Genomic DNA, 22,281 nt, shown 5'->3' on the forward strand with positions numbered 1-22,281 from the left:
GAGTTTTTTGCCATGAGGCGCCATGTTGAACTTCCAGTGACCAGTATGAGAAATTGAGAGCGATAACACCAAATTTAACACACCACCTCCCCATTCACATCTGAGACCTTGTAACACTAATGAGTCACATGACACCGGGGAGGGAAAATGGCTAATTGGGCCCAATATGGACATTTCTACTTAGGGATGTACTCACTTTTGTTGCCAGCAGTTTAGACATTAATGGCTGTGTTTTGATTAATTTTGAGGGGACAGCAAATTTACACTGTTATACAAGCTGTACACTCACTACGTTACATTGTAGCAAAGTGTCCTTTCTTCAGTGTTGTCCCATGAAAAGATATAATAAAAGATTTACAAAAATGTGAGGGGTGTACTCACTTTTGCGAGATACTGTATAATGCTTGTTAACGTTTGCTTGAAAAAAATCAATGAAGCATTGAATGCAAAATAAAAAAAGAAAGCGACTAGTCTGAGACTTGGTTCATACTGTTGCGCTGTCCGACATCGGATGTGATTCACACTGCAGTGCAAATCACATGCGATGTCTGTGAGATGCCAACTGCATGGCTGCATTGCATTTGGACCAAACTCGCACAGGACCCTTTTTTTGGTCCGCAACCGAATCGGATCACATGGGTGTTCACACCAATGCATTCCGATTCCTGTCCGAATTGACAGTTTGCACTGCGATATGTGAACTGATTTGGGGGTGTTAATGACTTTCTATTGACACTCCCAGCAGTTCACTTATGCCAGTGTGATCTGCCTGTGGGTCGGGTGTGATGTGGAAACCTGCAGTGGATTCGCAGGGTTCTCGCATCGCACCAATGTGAACCGAGCCTGAAGCTGATTCACATAATGGCTGCCAACAAAGTTGGGAATGCTATAGACTTCAGCTGTAGTCACAAATATTTTGTAAACGCCTGATCAGTGTTTCAGCCCTCTGAATTTATATTTGAATCCTCTCCAAATACGTGTATGAAGTGCCCACAGTTTCCCATTTTAGGGAAGTGGTAGTTATGATTTAAAAATTTTACTTCAGCTCCACCTGCTGGTGGTATAGCTTTAATATCTCTGTCGGAACCTTCTAACAGTTTACAAGCACACTTTGGTTGGCTAAATTAAACAAAAGTAGGAAAGTAATATAACTGAATTTTGTTAATGCCCCCTTAGCCTCAGAAGTGCCCCTTGGAGATTCCTTCACTCAGGTCAGCTCAAAAGGCATACCCCCCAACTTTGTGAGACGGGAGCAGGAGACACCTGTTAGCAAAAATATGTAGACAATTGACAAACACCATGCCATACCCCCTTTAAAGGAGAATTTTTTAAAAATACTAAACCCACAAGTGCTTTTTTTTACCACTACTATTCCTTTATATTGGCTCTTGAAATTTACAAATGCAGAAATTTCGAAATTGGATGAAAGGTTTAGCACTAGAAAACACTTTTTGAAAGATATAAAGTGCATTTTATATACAACTATATAGATCAGACCAAAGTGAGGGACACATGAGGGGGACAGAGGGACTTTGTTCCAAATCATGGACCGTCCCTTGAAATCCAGGACAGCTGTGAGCTATGCAAAAGGCATTAGTGCGAAGTAAAAAGAAGTAACCAGGGCACACATAAAGGCAGGATGTACACTACACTGCAAAGGTTTTAGGCAAGTGTGAACAAATTCTGTAAATTTAAGAATGCTTTCAGAAGTAGAAGTGTTAATAGTTTATCAAATACCAAAACGGAAAGTAAATGTACAAAAGAGAAATTCAAATCAATTCAATATTTGGTGTGACCACCCTTTGCCTTTAAAACTGCATCAATTCTTCAAAGTACACTTACACACATTGAAGAACTAACTAAAGATCTTCTGTGGATGTAGGCTGCTTCAAATCCTTCTGTCTCTTTATATAATCCCAGACAGACTCAGTGATGTTGAGATCAGGGCTCTGTGGGGGCCAAATCATCACCTCCAGGACTCCTTTTTCTTCTTTATGATGAAGATCGTTCTTAATGATATTGACTGTATGTTTACAGCCCCAAACTTACAAGGACCACCTCCACCATGCTTTACTGTTGCCTGCAGACACTTTTTATTGTACTGTTCAACAGCCTTTCGCTAACAAACTGCCTCTTGCTACAGCTATTTATTTCAGATTTTGACAGATTTTTGGCAGTCCAGAGCACCTGCTGCCATTTTTCTGCACCCCAGTTCCTATGTTTTAGTACATAGCTGAGTCACTTAGCCTTGTTTCCACATTGGAGGTATGGCTTTTATGGCCAAAATTCTTCTGTAAAGACCCCTTTTGGCTTGACTTTTCCAGACAGTAGTTCTGTGCTGATGGCACTGCTGGACATCTTCTGATGTTGACAGGAAGTGAGCATGATGTGTTTTTTTATCTGGTCCATTAAGTGCCTTTAGTCCTCAACTTTGTGTTTCTTCAAAAGAGCTTGGACAGCACATCTTAAAACTCCAGTCTTTGCTGTGCTTTAAAGTCTTTGCCTGAGAGAGACCTTGCTGATGCAGTGTAACTACCTTATGTATTGCTGCTGCGCTCATCCATGCCATGGTGTATGACCTGTGACCTAAAACGGCCTTCTTAGTAGCAGTTTGACTGTTCTTCAATCAGTTTTAAGCTTCCCACACAACTGTTTCCATTTCAGTTAATGACCGTGTTTCTACTTACATCTGAAATTGATAATCATTAGCACCTGCTTGGTATAATTGGGTAATCATACACCTTACTCTATTACTACAAAATCCCTCTAAGTGTAGGAATTTATGCTGGTTTGAAGCCAAAGGGTAGTCGCACAAAATTTGATTTATATTTTATTTTCTATTTGCTCACTCTGTATCTTGTAAATTGATAAAAAGAAACAATTAAAATATATATATTTTTGAAAGCATTCTTACTTTACAGCATTTCTTCACACCTGCCTAAAACTTTTTCACAGCACTGTATATCTGGGCAAAAGATCTCTCCTATATCCTTCTGAGTAGTCAGCGCACCATTTTGGGAGATTGCCTGGGCCATCTTCCATTATTTTATATTGTACTCTCTATCATACAAGTTCTTTAATCACTCCGCTGAAGACAAAAAACACACCTTGGCTATTGCTTGTAACTTGTAAAGGGAAAAAAAGAATAATGCCACAAGATCAGACATTTACTGGACTGTGTAAAACGTTTCAACATCATCTCTCATGGATTTCTGAGATCCATTTTAGTGCATGAATTGCTACATAGCATCACCTTCAAAAAAAGTCTTCAAATCTTCGACATCCAGTTATTAGAAGTCGTGGGGCTACATAGTCCCCGATCTCCATTGCCCTGGGAGTGAGAAACCTCATTCCTACTCACATGGTGGGCATGGTTGCCTCACAGCTCCAGAAAATAAGTCTTCTCTTTCTGACCGTAGTAGTAGGGATGTGCGGTGAGGTCAGTGGCTGGTGAGGCACTGGCTAGTATCCGAGCCAGATGCACACAGATTGCATATGCCACGAATGTTGGAACGAGAGCAATCATTCTAGCACTAGACCACCTCTGTAACTCTAAACATGTAACCTGTAAACATTTTTAAAGCGTCCTCTTTGGAGATTTTTAAGTACTGAAGTTTGGTGCCATTCCACAAGTGTGCGCAATTTTAAAGCATGACATGTTGGGTATCTATTTACTCAGCGTAACATCATCTTTCACATTATACGAAAAAAATCTGGCTAGCTTTACTTTTTTTTTTTATTATTATTCCAGAGGCCGTTTCTTTAAAAAAAAAAAAAAGCGCTTGAAAAATTGCTGCACAAATACAGTGTGACATAAAAAGTTGTAAGGACTGCCATTTTATTCCCTAGGGTGTCTGCTAAAATAATATATATAATGTTTGGGGGTTCTGAGTAACTTTATAGAAAAAAAATTATGATTTTTACACGTAGGAGAGAAATGTCAGAATTGGTTTGGGTGGCAAGTCGTTAATTACCATAAGTAACTAATATACAAATAATTATCATATATTATTTTTACGGTAATTTCCTATATTTTCAAAAACTGTGCTCAAGCAGGTGGCTTAACCACCTCAATACAGGGCACTTACACCCCCTTCCTGCCCAGACCAATTTTCAGCTTTCAGCGCTCTCACATTTTGAATGACGATTACTCCGTCATACAACACTGTACCTATATGAAATGTGCGTCCTTTTTTCCCACACAAATAGAGCTTTCTTTTGGTGGTAATCACTAGTTGGTTTTTTATTTTTTGTGCTATAAATTTTGTGAAAAAAAAATGCCTTTTTCTTTTTTTCTACTAATTTTGCAAATTAGTAATTTTTCTTCAGTACATCAGGCGTATCTAATTTCCTGAGACACTAACAAGTCAGGAAAGTACAAATAACCCCCAAATAACCTCTTTTTAGAAAGCAGACATTCCAAGGTATTAAGTAAGTAACATGGTGAGTTTAAGTTGTATTTTTTCCCCACAATTCTATGCCAAATTAAGATTTTTTTTTTTTTTTTTTTTTACAAAATTGTCATATTATCGGGTTATTTCTCACACACAGCATACAACAAATTACACCCCAAAATACATTCTGCTACTCTTCCCGTGTATGGTGATACCACATGTGTGAGACATTTACACAGCCTGGCCCAATATTGAAGTAATAACAAAGGCCCAATATTGAAGTAGCGCCTTCAGGCGTTCTACGAGCATAAATGACACATCTCATTTCTCAACCACCTATTACATTTTTGAAGGCCCTGGAGCACCATGACAATGGAATTGCCCACAAAATGACCCCATTTTGGAAAGCAAACACCCCAACATATATTTCATGAGGCATAATTAGCCTTTTGAACGGTTAATTTTTTTCCAGAAGTTTTTGGAAAATGTGTGAAAAAAAATTAAACCGCATTTTTTTACACAAAATTGTCAATCTATAAGATATTTCTAACACATAGCATGCATATAGCAAAAATTACACCCCAAAATACATTCTGCTACTCTTTTGGAGTATGGCGATACCACATGTGTGAGACTTTTACTCAGCCTGGCCACATACAGAGGCCCAACATTGAAGTAGTACCTTCAGGCGTTCTAGGAGCATAAATTACACATCTCATTTCATTTCTACCTATCACACTTTTGAAGGTCCTTGAGCTCCAGGACATGGAATTACCCACAAAATGACCCTGTTTTGGAAAGCAAACACCCCAACTTATATTCTATGAGGCATGGGCTGCAGATAGGTACTTGTGTACTTTGATGGCCTGGTGACAGATACTCGGGTACTCTGATGGCCTGGTGACAGGTACTCGGGTACTCTGATGGCCTGGTGACAGGTACTCGGGTACTCTGATGGCCTGGTGACTGGTACTCGAGTACTCGGATGAACTGTGACAGGTACTTTGATGGGTAGTGACAGGTCCTCTTTATGGGGGGGGGGGGCAATTAGTGTGGTTGGTTTACACTGTAAGCAGTAATGAAATGTTACCACAACCTCCTCCTCACACACGATCTGTATGTGAGGAGGAGAACCCGGTAACATCTCGTTACCACTCTGTTTACATTTAGTGATCGTCTGTGAAAGGATCACAGCCGATCACGTGGGTAAACAGCCGGCCAATGGCTGTTTACCAGCGTCGGTGATGAGCAGTGTTCCCGGGGAACACGCCGCCACCGACGTGCACGCGCAGCGCGCTCACTATCGCGTGCATGCGCCGTGCGCAGTCGGGGTGTGACCATCTGTGATCGGCCGTGACTTCATCACAGCCGATCACGTGGTAAACAGCCGCTGGCCAATGGCTGTTTACCAGTATCGGTAGCAAGCAATGTTCCCAGGAACGCTGTGCAAAGTGGGGCGGTACCATCTGTGATCACGTGGTAAACAGCTATGCCCAATGGCTCCCCCCCCCCCCCCTCGGTGGCGAGCGGTGTCTCCATGATGAAGGAACAGGGCTGCATGCGCACGATCACGTGCATGCCCTTTTTAAATGGATGGACGTCATATGACGCCCGTCCAGAACAAGGCCGTCATGTGAGCGGTTAATGGAGAAATTTCTGAAGTTATAATTTCAAACAAGTAATTTCACAGTAAATAGATTAATAATAAATTATTATCTTAGAACATATAGCATAATAATATAATAATATGTTAACTAGCTTGATTAAAACAGCACCTTTTCAACAGCAGCAGATTCTCCCTCTTAACTGTGTAAGAAAAACATGGGATTATGGGTAAATCTTATACCCATAAACACATGTTTTTTCCTTGTAGTTAAGAGGGCTGAGCTGGAAAGGAGCATTTGTCTTTTAGACACATGCCCCCTTTTATGACACTGCAGTGAGAGAAAATAAACAAAAGAGCTGCGCCAAATAATATAAATAAAAAAAAAAAAACAATTATAAAGAAAAGTCCATGGAAACTTTGTTATCCAAAAAAGGAAGACGATCGCACCACAGTGATTCCACACTTCCTTATCACTATAGTGTCCCACCACCGACAACACAGTGCGCATACCAGACGGTAAAAGCACAAGGAGCGTTTACCGGACACTTTATCCTTTATCCCTCAGGAACGAACGATCCATACACTGTAGCCGCTCCACATTCTCATAAGTAACCCAGTTTCACGTTCGTAATATAAAAAGAAAAGAAGCCTCCCATAGTGTAAAAAACTTCAATGCTTTTTTAATTAGTAGAAATACACTTACATAAAAACGAATGTTTTCCGCATGTAAAAACAAGCCGGCTGGCAAAAAACGAGAGCCCGTCCTCCTCTCGTAACACGTGGTGACATCACAGCCTCCACTGCAGTATTTTTATTGGACCGCTTGCTCCAATGGTGCTTCACCATTGGTCCAAGGCTCCAAAATGTCCATTGAGCTCAGTGCCTCTGACTTCTTGTCAAGACTTCTTGTCTTCTCTAAACTCATCCTCTGTCTGCTGCAAACAGAGCGTGCCAGCTTGTATTTAAACTGGCTGATCTATATGTAGCTTCTGACAGGGTGCACAAAGACCCCCGTATCTCCGGAACCATATATGATAGGAGCCCCAAATTTTGATCAGTGGTGCGGTAGGACCCCTGGTTACCAAGCTATGACCCTCGAAGCTCGATCATTTTTTTTTTTTTTTTATGATCATGGCAGGTCAGGCTCTGCCTCCCCTGACTGCACATCCCTGCTCTGTAGGACTCTTCCTCCACCGTGCAATTAGTGTCCTTTCCCTAGCATATTCAGTCACTAAACCATATCTTTGTTATATGCCACCCTAGAAGGAAAGGAGGCCAAAATGATGTAAACACCCCTTGCACACCGAACTCCATGTAGCAACTTTTCTGTGTGTAAACATTATGAAGTAGGTTAAAAGATGAGTAGAGATGGAAGCCCTTGGCTAATGCAAAGAATGAAAATTATGTGTTTCCTTCTGCACTCAGTAAAGTGCATGAAAGAATAGTGCACAGAATAGTATAATTTGGTATGGACAATAAGTGGACAGAGATATGCCTATAGTCCTTTTCCTTCATATTATAATGCATTTTAAGCACTAAAGAAGGTCATATGTTTTGGCTTCCAAAACATGTTGATTTCCAGGGCTGGACTGGGACAGAAATTTGGCCCTGGACTTCATCCAGACTGGGCCACTTACATTTTGAGTGTCCCATCACCAGCCTCCTTACATCAGAGTGTCCCATTACCAGCCCCCTTACGTCAGAGTGTCCCATCAGCACCCCCTTACGTCAGAGTGTCCCATCAGCAGCCCCCTTACATCAGAGTGTCCCATGAGCAGCCCCCTTACATCAGAGTGTCCCATTACCAGCCCCCTTACATCAGAGTGTCCCATTACCAGCCCCCTTACATCAGAGTGTCCCATCACCAGCCCCCTTACGTCAGAGTGTCCCATCACCAGCCCCCTTACGTCAGAGTGTCCCATCACCAGCCCCCTTACGTCAGACTGTCCCATCACCAGCCCCCTTACGTCAGACTGTCCCATCACCAGCCCCCTTACGTCAGAGTGTCCCATCACCAGCCCCCTTACGTCAGAGTGTCCCATCACCAGCCCCCTTACGTCAGAGTGTCCCATCACCAGCCCCCTTACGTCAGAGTGTCCCATCAGCACCCCCTTACATCAGAGTGTCCCATCAGCACCCCCTTACATCAGAGTGTCCCATCAGCACCCCCTTACATCAGAGTGTCCCATCAGCACCCCCTTACATCAGAGTGTCCCATCAGCACCCCCTTACATCAGAGTGTCCCATCAGCACCCCCTTACATCAGAGTGTCCCATCAGCACCCCCTTACATCAGAGTGTCCCATCAGCACCCCCTTACATCAGAGTGTCCCATCAGCACCCCCTTACATCAGAGTGTCCCATCAGCACCCCCTTACATCAGAGTGTCCCATCAGCACCCCCTTACATCAGAGTGTCCCATCAGCACCCCCTTACATCAGAGTGTCCCATCACCAGCCCCCTTACGTCAGAGTGTCCCATCACCAGCCCCCTTACGTCAGAGTGTCCCATCACCAGCCCCCTTACGTCAGAGTGTCCCATCACCAGCCCCCTTACGTCAGAGTGTCCCATCACCAGCCCCCTTACGTCAGAGTGTCCCATCAGCACCCCCTTACATCAGAGTGTCCCATCACCAGCCCCCTTACATCAGAGTGGCCCACTGAGCCATCGGCCCACCGGGAAACTCCCGGTAGTCCCAATGGCCAGTACATGCCTGTTGATTTCTATAATGGATTGAATGCTTTTGGACTTTATAATCATTTGGATGAGGCTCTTGTTAATTTACATTTCTTGGATCTGTTTTCTTTCTTTCTTTCTCTTTTTTTTTTTTTTTTTGTATGAGGTGACATCCCTAACCTGCATATGGAATTGCTACCCGTTTGCTTGTTAGCTACATGTACATTATGTCAAGTATGCAAAACGTAGACTGAACTGAGTCAGTGCAGCAACCAACAGGTTAAAAATCTATGTGTTTTCATCACAGGCTGATCACAAAAGCCATGAAGGATGGGGATAATGTAGATTTATAAGCCTGTACTCGGAAAGTAAAAATAATTTATCTGCCAACCATTCCGAACCTGCAGATCTTTTCAGTGTCATATTGTCTCTGCTTTTTATGATGCTTTTTATCTTTCTGTGTATTATTTTTTCTTCCTGTCATTTCCCATCCTCGTAAAACTGCCTGACCCCTTTATTGTCAGTATATACAAATACATGAGGATGAAGGTGATTCATCATTCCGGAGCATGTTCCACCAGCATGTGTGCACAGCAATGGTGCTGTCATTGTCAGGGGGTCACTGTGTTAGGATGGAGGGGTCCCCTTTGTTCCAGTTTCACAATGGTCATATGTTGGCAATCCTGTGATCCTTTGAATGGTTAGAATTATTACTGAATAGTAACAGTAGTTAGTCATAGCCAGAACTTATTTTATGGATTTGGGTGTAAAAGATGCTTGTAAATCATTTTTACATTACACAGAATAATTATTACCCATATTTTAGAGCTATAGTAGAAGTAATTTTGCTTAAAGGCCTAAGGCCGGCCATTTTCGCTTAGATTTCTAGGGGAGCCATGGGGGTTTGGAACTAGGCCAACAAATCTAATAGGGACTGACTATTCAAGGGGCCAATATTTCCAAGTATCTCAGCCTGGATTTCTAGAGGAACTATGGAGGTCTGGAACTAGGCCACCAAGGCTCATGGGGACTGACTGTTCAAAGGGCCAATATTTCCCAGTATCTCAGCCTGGATTTCTAGAGGAACCATGGGGGTTTGGGACTATGCCAGCAAAGCTGATCGTTCAAAGCACAAACATTTAGGCGCTGATTATTCCAGCAAAGCTGATTGGTCAAGGAAAACACATTTAGGGACTGACTTCTACAGCAAGGCTGATTGTTCAAGGCACAAACATTTAGGGACTGACTATTCAAGGGGCAAATATTTCCAAGCATCTCACCCTGCATTTCTAGAGAAACCATGGGGTTTGTAACTAGGCCAGCAAGGCTGATAGGGGCTGGTTGTTCTATCCACAAGTCCAGTCACAAATCAGAAGTTAGTTCCACCCATACTGTACAGCAATAACAGCGGACTGCTATCACTGCACACCAAGGGGTTTATATTCTAACCTGCCTCCAGAAAAGTGCTGGCAGGTCGCAGCATGTAACTATAAATGCATGTAAAGTACTTTCACGTTAAATGTAATATCCCTTCCTAATAGGAAAGCCAAATCCTCTCCTTCAACACCCCGGGGTATTTAGTGCGTCATCAGCAGTTGAGAGGCTCTTCAAGTGGTTTGCGGAATCCCTTTTACATCAGATGAGGAAGTGCGACAGATCTAACAAGCGGTGCTTCACCTTCTCCTCAGGCCTGCATTAACATGTGGTCGCAGTGTGTTCCAAAATTCCTATGTTAGAAATGATAACATTTTGTTGTTTTGGTTCTGTCATCCAGTATTTGTCCTTTACCTGTTTTTTGGGCAATGCGTGAGATGACATAATAGATGGCTCTGATGGCAGGAAAGGGGGGCCTCGATAATGCAGTGGGTTTGTGGCAGAGGAAAAAATTATCTGTCCACAGATCTGTGCAGTAGACAAATCTCCATTGTGCGCCATTATAGAGGGGACTTACACTCACTCTCATTTTCCCTGCATTTACAGACAGGCCCTTATAAAATGTCACAGAAGACAATGCATAGCAGCATTTGAAAGGCTGATGTTGTGGAGCTGCCCTTAGTGGTGTTTTTTCCACTGTAGCTGGAGCTCTTGTATGTTGTTCCTATATGTATGGACGTTTTTTGGTGCTACCATACAGCTTCAAGACTATGTATTCCCCCGGCTTGGTTACAGCAATGGCATAAATTATTATTATACAGGATTTATATAGCTCCAACAGTTTGCGCAGAGCTTTAGACAACTAGAATACTTACATACTTCACAGTAATATTGTAGAATTCAGTCTTTTTTTTAACACTTTAAGGAAAAGCCAACTTAGATCTATGCTCCAAGTCAGGGGTCTGCAAACTGTGGACCGGGGGCCAGATGCGGCACTTTGCATGCTTTTATTCGGCCCTTAGAACTCCATTTCATTAACTGATACCAACAATGATTCCCCTTACTGGCATTGATGGAACACACAATTCCTCCCAATGACACCAACAAAGAGGCCCAATGACCCCAATAATGGGATACAATTCCTCCCAATGACATTAATGATGGGGCACAATTTCTCCCATTGACCCCAATAAAGGCGGCCCAGTGACTCCAATGGTGGGACACAATTCTTCCCAATGACACTCATGATGGGGCACAATTCCTCCCAATGACACCAACAATGGGGCCCAAAAACTCCAATGATGGGACACAGTTCCTCCCAATGACACCAACGATTGAACGCAATTCCTCCCAATGACACTAATGAATGGGACACAATTTCTCACAATTACACCTGCAATGGGGTCCAACAACACCTAGGTTGGGACACAGTTCCTCCCACTCACACCAATAAGGGGGCACAACTCCTCTCACTGACACCAGCAATGGGGCATTGTTTTTTTCCCACTGCCATCAGGACCTTTTCTACTCCCAGTGGCCACAGTCCACTCCCCCTTACTGTCTGAAGGACAGTAAACTGGCCCTTTATATAGAAAGTTGGGAGACCCCTGCTCTAATTGAACATGCATTCCCACACCTTTGTTTGTTTAACCTCATAAAGTGCTTGTGAAGGCATCTGCAATGGTTTGCGTATATCCCCATATGTACTTGTGTAAGGACATTCTAGAAACTGAACAAAGTGTGTGCATTCATATGCATAATAGCAGTAGCCACTAACCAATATTGATAATGTAAAGGTCATGAGAACTAAATACAATGATTCAGTTAATTATTTGAAGGTAAGCTTTCTGATCAGAATCTGTTTGGTCATTGAGGAACAAAGTGAGCCTGGTCAGGAAAAGATTGAGGAATATGGGGTAACAACGTGTTCTAGTAGTAAAAACAACAGTATGATTACTTCTAAATGTCCTTTTCTTGCAGGATGTCCGACCTCAACGTGCCATACCTCTGCCAGGCTATGAAGTCAGCTTACCAAGTGCCAGTGATAAGGTGGACTTAAAGCATGTATTCAAATTAAGCCAATCCCAGCAAACGTTGTTTTTTAGTGTTGAAGATGGGGAACTACTGATGAAGTGGATAGGGCTTCTAAGTCGAGCATCTAAAGGAGAATTAACAGAGGAGGTGGAATGTCCTGAGACCGTCTAAATTTCAACATTCCCGAAAACTTGTAATAGACATTTCTTTAAGGAAAAAAACAAAAGTTTATCTGAAGTTTGACGACCAAGTAACTTTCCTGACATGCTCATGTCTACATATTAACATCTGTGGTGTTCCCCATTTTCTGTAAATTTCCATATTTGTACTTGTGTACAATGCGTAACCTGTGTCCTGTGCCTCTAAATAGGCAGATCTTTTGACTGGCGTCTCGAGACTGCAGTTATAGCACAAAATTTCTTCAGCCTACTGTTTTGTATATGTGTATTTAAGAAAACAAATTCTAAATCCTGTTTAGTGCAGATTGTATCTGTGAAAAAGTTTCATGACTATCACCTATTACTTGCCCAGAGTGGAAAGATCACATGACTGCAGACATGTGATTACCGTACCGTACCGATCTCACCACAGCAGAAATGGATCCGGACTTGAACTTGTGCAGCTATTGATCATTCCTACACTTCTAACCTCTTGGATGCCCGAAAGTAACAGCCATTTTGTCGTAACTGTCATATATTGAATATTGCAATCAGGAGTGTGTCTACCCATTTGGCATGTTGTTTACCGATAGTGATGGGGGAAAAAAAAAATTAATCAAGTGTTGTATTTATGTGAAGTATTAAGCAATTTGTACCAGAACAATCCATATACTCCATATGTGAAGAGACCCCAGATGAAGCACCTTCTGCATGTTTAAATGGCCGTAGACCCATTTTTTTAAAGTCTATGAAACAACTTTTTAGCACTGCTGGGAACATACTTTTTTTAATTGTTATTTCTTGTTAACCCTTTGTTTTTATTTATGATTTGTAAATAATGTTACATACATATTTTCAGACATTTTAAAAAGAAAAATAAGCTAATAAAAAAGTTTAGCACACAGTGATTTTATGGTCCATTCTTCTTTTTTTTTTTTTTTTTTTTTTTTTTCTCATTAAGGTCTCCCTTAGACTAGTGTTGATCTCTGAAATGTAGTGCATAGTGGGTCGCTTTTCAGGGGATGTTTGACAGGCTTGTCTTAACCCTAAAATGCCCACACTGCTGTGCCAGAAATGTGTGCATTGCCCTTAATGTGGATTGCCCTCCTGAACACAAGAGGATTTATTTTTGTGTTGTGTTCAGCTGCCTTTGCAATTTTAGAGTTAGCAGTTGTGGTTTGTTAAAAATATGACTCAACCACATGTTTTTACCACCCTCCAACCGCAAGTGTAAAATAAAACTAAGGGTCAATTCCACTCAGAATTGATCTTTAAATTTTGCATGGGTGCCAAATTGAGTCACAAACAGACGTTCTATATCTTTTTACAATTCCAGTGATTTGATAATTGTGTCATGTGGCAAAATGTTTCTCATAATTTGAAAGTGCTCCACTGATGGATTCTTATTGATGCAGATTCCCAAATATGCTTTTAGAACCCAAGGTTCACATACAGATTGGGTGATGTTTTCACAGTATCACTGCAAGCTTTTCAGCTCATCTTAGCCCCGGTTCACATATATGCGATGCGGGAACTAGCGCCATTCCAGTGCGGGTTGCATGTCACCTGCCGGCGGTTCACATCTGCGAACTGCTGCGGGTGTCAATGCAAAATTAATGAAAATCCCAGTTCTATAGCTCTTTGCATGTAATGCTTACTTTAGGCTGCAGTGGAGTTACAGCAAAAGCACACATGGTTTATTAGTGAATGTTCTCCAGTGTACATGATCAGATTAAAATCTGAGACCAAAGGCTGAAGTTGGTAATGTCCAGTATGGGCAAAAGTATGTGCATCTCTGACCATCACACCTATACAAGCTTCTTGGACATCCCATTTCAAAACGATGGTCATTCATATAGAGCTTCCCCCTCTTTTATGGCTATAACTGTTCTGTTTCAAATGCCGTTTTATGCATTGACATCCCTTCTCACACCCAGTCTGTCCATATCTGTCCAGTATGATCACCTGCTGACTTCGTACCATCCACAGGCAAATTCACTCTTTGATAGGGCACAGATATTAAATCCAGTTTATGTTTACTTTAAATAATTGCAGTACAGAAGATGTGTTTCCAGTCTTTTGAAGTATAAAAGCACAATGCCATGTCTCTATGAACTACCAACACTAACTGGGGGAACATGGAAGAAACAGGGCAGATCTAGCCAGGACTTACTAACTAGCACTAAACTGGAGAGGACAGAGTGAGACACCAAATCACATAAGTAAACACATTGTAGTGACCACCATTAGATGTCAGCATACTACTGAACAATAATAACATGATGTAGTTCAATACAACACAATAAAATACATGTAAATGGAACAGAACAATAACCGTCTCCACTCTTCTAGGAATTTTCACAAGGGTTTGAAGTGAGTTTGTGAGAATTTGTGCTTATTCAGCTAAAAGAGTGTTTGTGAGGTCAGGTACTGGTTTGGGGTGAGGAAATATGACTTGCAACATCCCAGAACTGGTAAATAGTATTGAAGTCTGAGCTCCACTCAACTTTTTCTCAAACCATGTCTTTGTGCAGCGCTGGAATAACATAGGGGCTATTGGAGCTGCAGCTCCAGGCCCCTTACCTTAAGATAGGCCCATTTGCCATAAGAAAATAAAAAATCGACTTTGAGGGTCATGGTTCGGTGACCAGGGGTTACAGAGAGGTAGCTGAAGACCTACCCCACCACTCTTATCTATGGGTTCCAGAGACACGGGGCTCCTTGCGTAGCCTGTCAGAAGCAACATACAGAGCGGCCAGTTTTAATACAAGTTGGCACACTCTGCAGCAGACTGAGAGAATGAGCTCACAGTGCCTCTCACTTTTTGTCAAAGGCACTGAGCTTAATGGACAACTTGGAGTCTGCAGAGTTTGACAGGCAGTACTGCCTGTCAAACTCGCCTATTGATTTCAATTGGGCCACTCTGGTCCAACAATGTAAAACTACTATTCAGCAATTTAAGTAGCACCTCATGGATGCCCATCAGCTGTTGCAATACCACTTGTTGAAAAGCAATCCACCACAGATCACTTTTCAAAGGGCAGTAAGCATTACCGTGAATGTGAAAGAAACTTGAAACACATCCTTGAGGACTCTGAGGGTAGGGACCGATGTGAGTGTGCAATATACAGGGATAGGGACAATTGTAGACACTCACTCAGGTTGAACTGGATGGACTGGTGTCTTTATTTAACCTTACGAACTATGTAACGTCATTCATTTCACACTCCCCACCAACCAGGTCAATCCCCAGCTACTTTCCATGTTAGCCACCTCCCATCAACTAATATTACAGGTGACCATTTCCCAACCTGCAGATGACAGACCCTACTCTAAAAGATATCACTCCCAGTTACTCCCCCCAACCCGCTAATTAATATCCCTCCATGACCACCTCACACTCCCCTGCTGACAGACCTCTCTCCCCAGCCTGTCCCCACACACCCTCTCACCTTCTGACCTGTGGATGGGGGAATCGCTCCCACAGTGTTATTGTGTTCTGTCATTGGGTTCTTTCCCTACCCACAGAATACAATGATCAGTGTTGCAAACTATAGCTGGCAGCACCGATTGTTTTGGGAAAACCCGACAGGCTGGTTGTACTCAAGTCGATTAATAGATTGACTTGTGTATAACCAGCTAGCCCATACATAGATCGACTATGGCTGGTCTCTGCTTAATTGGCTTAATTTAAATCCATGTATGGTCCACTTAACCACTACGCCGTCTCTAAACAGCCTTCCACAAACCTTTACATTTTTCCTTCCTACATTCCTTCACCCTCCTCACCTGTACATAGTGCCCGCTGTCATACCCTCCACACGCCTCTCCTGTACATACTGCTCACGGTCATACCCTCAAAACTTCTCTCCTATACATAGGACCCACTATCATATCCTCCACACTTCTCTCCTATACATGGTGCCCCCTGTCATACCCCCCACAATCCTCTCTTGTACATACTGCTCACTGTCATACCCTCCACATTCCTCTCCTGTACATACTGCTCACTGTCGTGCCCTCCACACTCCTCTCCTGTAAATACTGCCCACCTTCATACCCTCCACACTCCTCTCCTGTAAATACTGCCCACTGTCATACCCTCCACACTCCTCTCCTGTACATACTACCCTCTGTCATACCCCCCACACTTCTCTCCTGTACATACTGCCCACTGTCATATCCTCCACACTCTTCTCCTGTACATACTGCTCACTGTCATACCCATCACACTCCTCTCCTGTACATACTGCCCACTTTCATAAATACCTCTACTGTACATAGTGCCGGCTATCATACCCTCCGCACTCCTCTACTGTGCATACTGCCCAGTGTGATACCCTCCACACTCTTCTCCTGTACAGCAGTCAACTGTAATACCCTCCACACTTCTCTCCTGTACATACTGCCAACTGTCTTTCTCTCCACACTCCTCTCCTGTACATATTGCCCCATAATACCTTCCATTCCCCTTCTCTGTACATACTGCCCCTATCATACCCTCCACACTCCTCTCCTGTACATAGGGCCCACTGTGAAGCCTCCACACTCCTCTGCTGTGCATACTGCCCACTCTCATACCCCCACCCCCACACTCCTCTCCTGTACGTAGTGCCCACTGCCATATCCTCCACACTCCACTCCTGTACATTACACCCACTACCCACTGTCATACCCTCCACACTCCTCTCCTGTACATACTACCCTTTGTCAAACCCCCCACACTTCTTTCCTGTACATACTGCTAATGTCATATCCTGCACACTCTTCTCCTGTACATACTGCCCTCTACACTCCTCTTCTGTACATAGTGCCCACTGTTATACCCTCCACATTACTCTCTCTCACCTTCACATACTTCCCACTTTCATACCTCCTACCCACAAATACTGTTTTTTAAAATTATATTGAATATCCTCAATGTTACCATCTCTAGAATGGGTACACTTTTGTTAGTTCAACTAAAGGAAATCTTCTCGGTCCACATATTTGTTCTGCCCATTATTAGTACTCATTTAATTTTGTGATTACTATTGTACTATATAGAGGAACATAGGGGATGTCTAAATATACCACTGGTAAAAAAAAATGTCCCAGAAAATATTTTTGAAATAATGGCAACTATGCACTTAGGCACTGTACAAGGACCACTGGGTGAGTAGAGGCCCCATGAGAGGCTCCTGTGATATTAAAGAGGTAGTAAACTTCGCTAACATTACTACTTTTTAGAGGCCCTGGGGTAGGTTATGCCATAATGTACTAGAATGCACAGCATATTAGCACATTAGAGTACACTTACCTGTCAGAATGAGCCCTCCAGCGATGCGCTGTGATCAATCCGGCGGATCCCGGGCACTTCTATCTTCACCTGGTCTTCCTTCAGGGTTCTGTGCCATCGGTCACTTGCCTTGGCCAGGCTGCGTTGCTGTCAATCCCACACATGCTCATGTGCCATCTCTCTCTCTCTCTCATCCTCCCTCCCTTACCCCTCACCCCCTTTCTCTCTCTCTCTATTTAATTGAATTTGTTCTAACAAAAAAGTTTGCAATTTTTATTTATTTTTTAAAAAGCCCCACCAAAATCCTCAGCACCAGGCCCATGATGTTCTTAATCCGGCCCTGTCTTCAGCGACCTGGCTTTGTTCACAAGCGGTCTGTCATGCTGGAACAGGGAAGGTTTTTCTACAATCTGTTGCCATGTGGTTGGAAACATTACAGTTCTTAAAAAAAAAGGCCTTTATGTGTGGTAGTATTACCAGCACCCTTCACTGAACCCAGGAAAAATGATGGTTCTTATCCATATAGTAGTGGTGGTGGGGTCAGCTGTCCATAAGCCTTTGGCTATATAGTGTAGAGTTATAGGTTTGAGATCATATGTTACAAGTATACCAGGTTATTGGTGACAAACCATTTTTACATGCAAGTTGGGCAGGTAATCTGTGTATTTTCAAGGTTGGTTGAAAAGTATTTCAGGATATCCTAAGGAAACTGCGTCTATTCTTCTATGCTTTACTTTTGTAAAACCTGTTACAATGGCATGAAGGCTTTTCCTTATACAAAAGCATGCTACACAATGAGAAGATAGATTTCCAAAGCTTCATATAAAAAAGTTTACTTTCAAACAGGGAATATTTTCTATGTTTCTTACATTTTTGTCTCTAAATATAAAGTTGGAGAAACTTTTCTTTTATAATGACCCATCTCTTGCCAGGCATAGAGTGTTCTGGTGAATCCTGACACTAGGGGAGTGCTGGAGTTTGATCAAAGACACTGCGGGGATGGCTAATTGCCATACTTCTGCTCTGATCTTTAATTAAACATCATTAATACTGTCTGATACAAATGCAGTCCTTCTGAATTCCTGCTTGTGTTTCATCCTGGCTTCTCAGGAAGTTTTCAGAATGGGGACCTTGGTGTTGGATTGAAGATTTGAGTTTTTGTAGTGCTATTTTTATTTTTTTAAGTAGAACTCCAACAATATTTTGTTTGGATACTTACCATAAAAAAATATATATTCACAATTTCTACTTACTCTCTCCAAACTCTAGTGCGTTCTCCAGTTTCCTCCTTGGCCCCATTTGGGTAGAATGACAGTTATGCCATTCTGGCCATTTTCTGCGAACCCAACCTGTCATGTAGGGGGGGGGGGGGGGGGGGGGTGTGCCATCATGCAGGTTGGTGCACAGTACACCAGGATTGAGTGGTGCTCACATCTCATTACATAAGCATCGTTCAGTTCTTGAAGTATGCCAACAGCTACCAGAGGAAGAGGAAGCTACCTTGATGTCACCAGACCAGCTAGAAGACTGCAGTAATATATTCATGTGTCTCCCTCTAGTTTTTCCTTAGTTTATGTAATGCAGTGAATTTTGCTTTGCAAAGAATACCCAATCACATGCAAGCAAAAAAAAAAAGTATTTTTGCTTGCACTTGATTGGATGATCAAAGTCAGCAGAGCTTTACCTCATTCACTAAACTAAGGGAAAATTCTTTTTGCCTTTAGTATATATTTGCCTATAGTAGAGCCTTTAACATAGCGGGGAACCAATCCTCCATCTTTGCTTCACTGGTTCCGGCCATAAACTGGGTACACTCAACCATTTATCTTGAAATGGGAAACTGATCTGGGTACCCAATTTACTCCACAACATAGAGAAAATGGTTAGCCTGTAAAACTCAAAAAAAAGTCAGCCTAAAGTATCACCTGCTGGCTCCAATGAAGAAGGAAAAATATTACAATTAAATACTTTATATATGGGGTTTCAAAAAGTAACATACATTTTTCTAATTTTTTTTTTAGTGCTGCCCATAATAAATAGAGTATGTACAAAACTACAATTCATATAATTTAAAGCCCCCAATTAATCTACAGCTTTTCCCTAAATGACTCGACTGCCACAAGTCATATCTACATTTCTTGAAACCCAGGCTTTTATTAGGGTGTATTGCTGGCATAAATCATTCTCATTATTTACAGTGCCTTGCGAAAGTATTCGGCCCCCTTGAACTTTTCAATCTTTTGCCACATTTCAGGCTTCAAACATAAAGATATAACATTTTTATTTTTTGTGAAGAATCACCAACAAGTGGGACACAATTGTGAAGTGGAACGAAATCTATTGGATTTTTGAAACTTTTTTAACTAATAAAAAAATGAAAGTGGGCGTGCAAAATTATTCGGCCCCCTTGCGTTAATACTTTGTAGAGCCACCTTTTGCTGCGATTACAGCTGCAAGTCGCTTGGGGTATGTCTATCAGTTTTGCACATCGAGAGACTGAAATTCTTGCCCATTCTTCCTTGCAAAACAGCTCGAGCTCAGTGAGGTTGGATGGAGAGCGTTTGTGAACAGCAGTTTTCAGCTCTTTCCACAGATTCTCGATTGGATTCAGGTCTGGACTTTGACTTGCCCATTCTAACACCTGGATACGTTTATTTTTGAACCATTCCTTTGTAGATTTTGCTGTATGTTTGGGATCATTGTCTTGTTGGAAGATAAATCTCCGTCCCAGTTTCAGGTCTTTTGCAGACTCCAACAGGTTTTCATCCAGAATGGTCCTGTATTTGGCTGCATCCATCTTCCCCTCAATTTTAACCATCTTCCCTGTCCCTGCTGAAGAAAAGCAGGCCCAAACCATGATGCTGCCACCACCATGTTTGACAGTGGGGATGGTGTGTTGAGGGTGATGAGCTTTGTTGCTTTTACACCAAACATATCGTTTTGCATTGTGGGCAAAAAGTTCGATTTTGGTTTCATCTGACCAGAGCACCTTCTTCCACATGTTTGGTGTGTCTCCCAGGTGGCTTGTGGCAAACTTTAGACGAGAATTTTTATGGATATCTTTGAGAAATGGCTTTCTTCTTGCCACTCTTCCATAAAGGCCAGATTTGTGCAGTGTACGACTGATTGTTGTCCTATGGACAGACTCTCCCACCTCAGCTGTAGTTCTCTGCAGTTCATCCAGAGTGATCATGGGCCTCTTGGCTGCATCTCTGATCAGTCTTCTCCTTGTCTGAGCTGAAAGTTTAGAGGGACGGCCAGGTCTTGGTAGATTTGCAGTGGTCTGATACTCCTTCCATTTCAAAATGATCGCTTGCACAGTGCACCTTGGGATGTTTAAAGCTTGGGAAATCTTTTTGTATCCAAATCCGGATTTAAACTTCTCCACAACAGTATTACGGACCTGCCTGGTGTGTTCCTTGGTCTTCATGATCCTCTCTGCGCTTTCAACAGAACCCTGAGACTATCACAGAGCAGGTGCATTTATACAGAGACTTGATTACACACAGGTGGATTCTATTTATCACCATCAGTCATTTAGGACAACATTGGATCATTCAGAGATCCTCGCTGAACTTCTGGAGTGAGTTTGCTGCACTGAAAGTAAAGGGGCCGAATAATTTTGCACGCACCACTTTTCAGTTTTTTATTTGCTAAAAAAGTTTAAAATATCCAATAGATTTCGTTCCACTTCACAATTGTGTCCCACTTGTTGGTGATTCTTCACAAAAAATTCAAATTTTATATCTTTATGTTTGAAGCCTGAAATGTGGCAAAAGGTTGAAAAGTTCAAGGGGGCCGAATACTTTCGCAAGGCACTGTATTAACAATATGTGCATGTCTACGTGTGCATTTACTATAAAACTGTTGAAGTGAATTTCCACTTTCAGCTATACTTGCAAGTATTTTGGGAAACTAATTTGCAGATCATTTACTGAGCTGTAGATACTGAGACAGACCATTGCAGTAACCTCTATAATCTGACTGCTAATGGGAGGGTTTGCCTGATCTGATGGCCTGATTAGTTCCAGTGTTGCAAACAATGCAAGCCCAGCACCCCTGTAGGTTTATTCCCAGAGCGTAAGAATTATACCAAGATATCACCACTATTTACTGCAAAAAGCTACAAGAACTCCTGGGCATGCCTGCATTTTCGCCCTACATTCTGCAGATTTTTAGGAAAAGTAATGAGCCAATCATATGAGCAGGAAGTTTGATTTCTGGAGTGTTTTGTACAAACAGTACTGCTGCCCTGCTTAAAAAAAATGTAGTCAGTGTTAGGAAATCATTGCATCCATCAAAATGGAAAGGTAATTGTGAAATGGCTTACATAGTAATGTAATGACAACATATAAAGATCATCTGTTGACAAAGTATAGGTAAAAAGCATAATTAAATCTCTTGTAAGTTTTAAGGTCCCAAAAGTATATAATATATTTTTTAAATCATCCGCTTTCATCAAAATAATACCTAGTGATCCTTGATCTAGCATTTACTGTTATACAATCATGCTCAAAAGTTTGCATACCCTAGTAGAAATTGTGAAATTTTATCATTAATAGTGAAAATATGACTAATCATGCCAAAAAAAGTCTTTTATTTAAGGATAGCAATCACATGAAGCCATTTATTATCACATAGTTTTTGGATCCCTTTTAAATCACAACGAAATCACCCAAATGGCCCTGATAAAATGGAATGTTTGGTCTTGGTACAGACACAGAAGGTGGCACACACAGGTTAAAATGGCAATTAAAAGTTA

The 22,281-nt window shown here is 42.0% G+C and overlaps 1 protein-coding gene across 1 annotated transcript in view; it reads left to right on the forward strand.

The window, feature by feature from the left end:
• The window catches only part of FGD3 (FYVE, RhoGEF and PH domain containing 3), a 372,251-nt gene extending 359,102 nt beyond the window's left edge, over positions 1-13,149 (forward strand). Inside the window, exon 19 of the mRNA XM_077452088.1 lies at positions 12,030-13,149. Coding sequence (XP_077308214.1) covers positions 12,030-12,254 — 225 coding nt within the window. The 3' untranslated portion in view covers positions 12,255-13,149. The remainder of the gene's footprint in view (positions 1-12,029) is intronic.
• Positions 13,150-22,281: the final 9,132 nt, after the last annotated feature.

This window comes from Lithobates pipiens, unplaced genomic scaffold, assembly GCF_037356315.1.
Source record: "Lithobates pipiens isolate NorthernLeopardFrog02 unplaced genomic scaffold, aLitPip1_a1.2 Scaffold_23, whole genome shotgun sequence".
Lineage (NCBI taxonomy): Eukaryota > Metazoa > Chordata > Amphibia > Anura > Ranidae > Lithobates > Lithobates pipiens.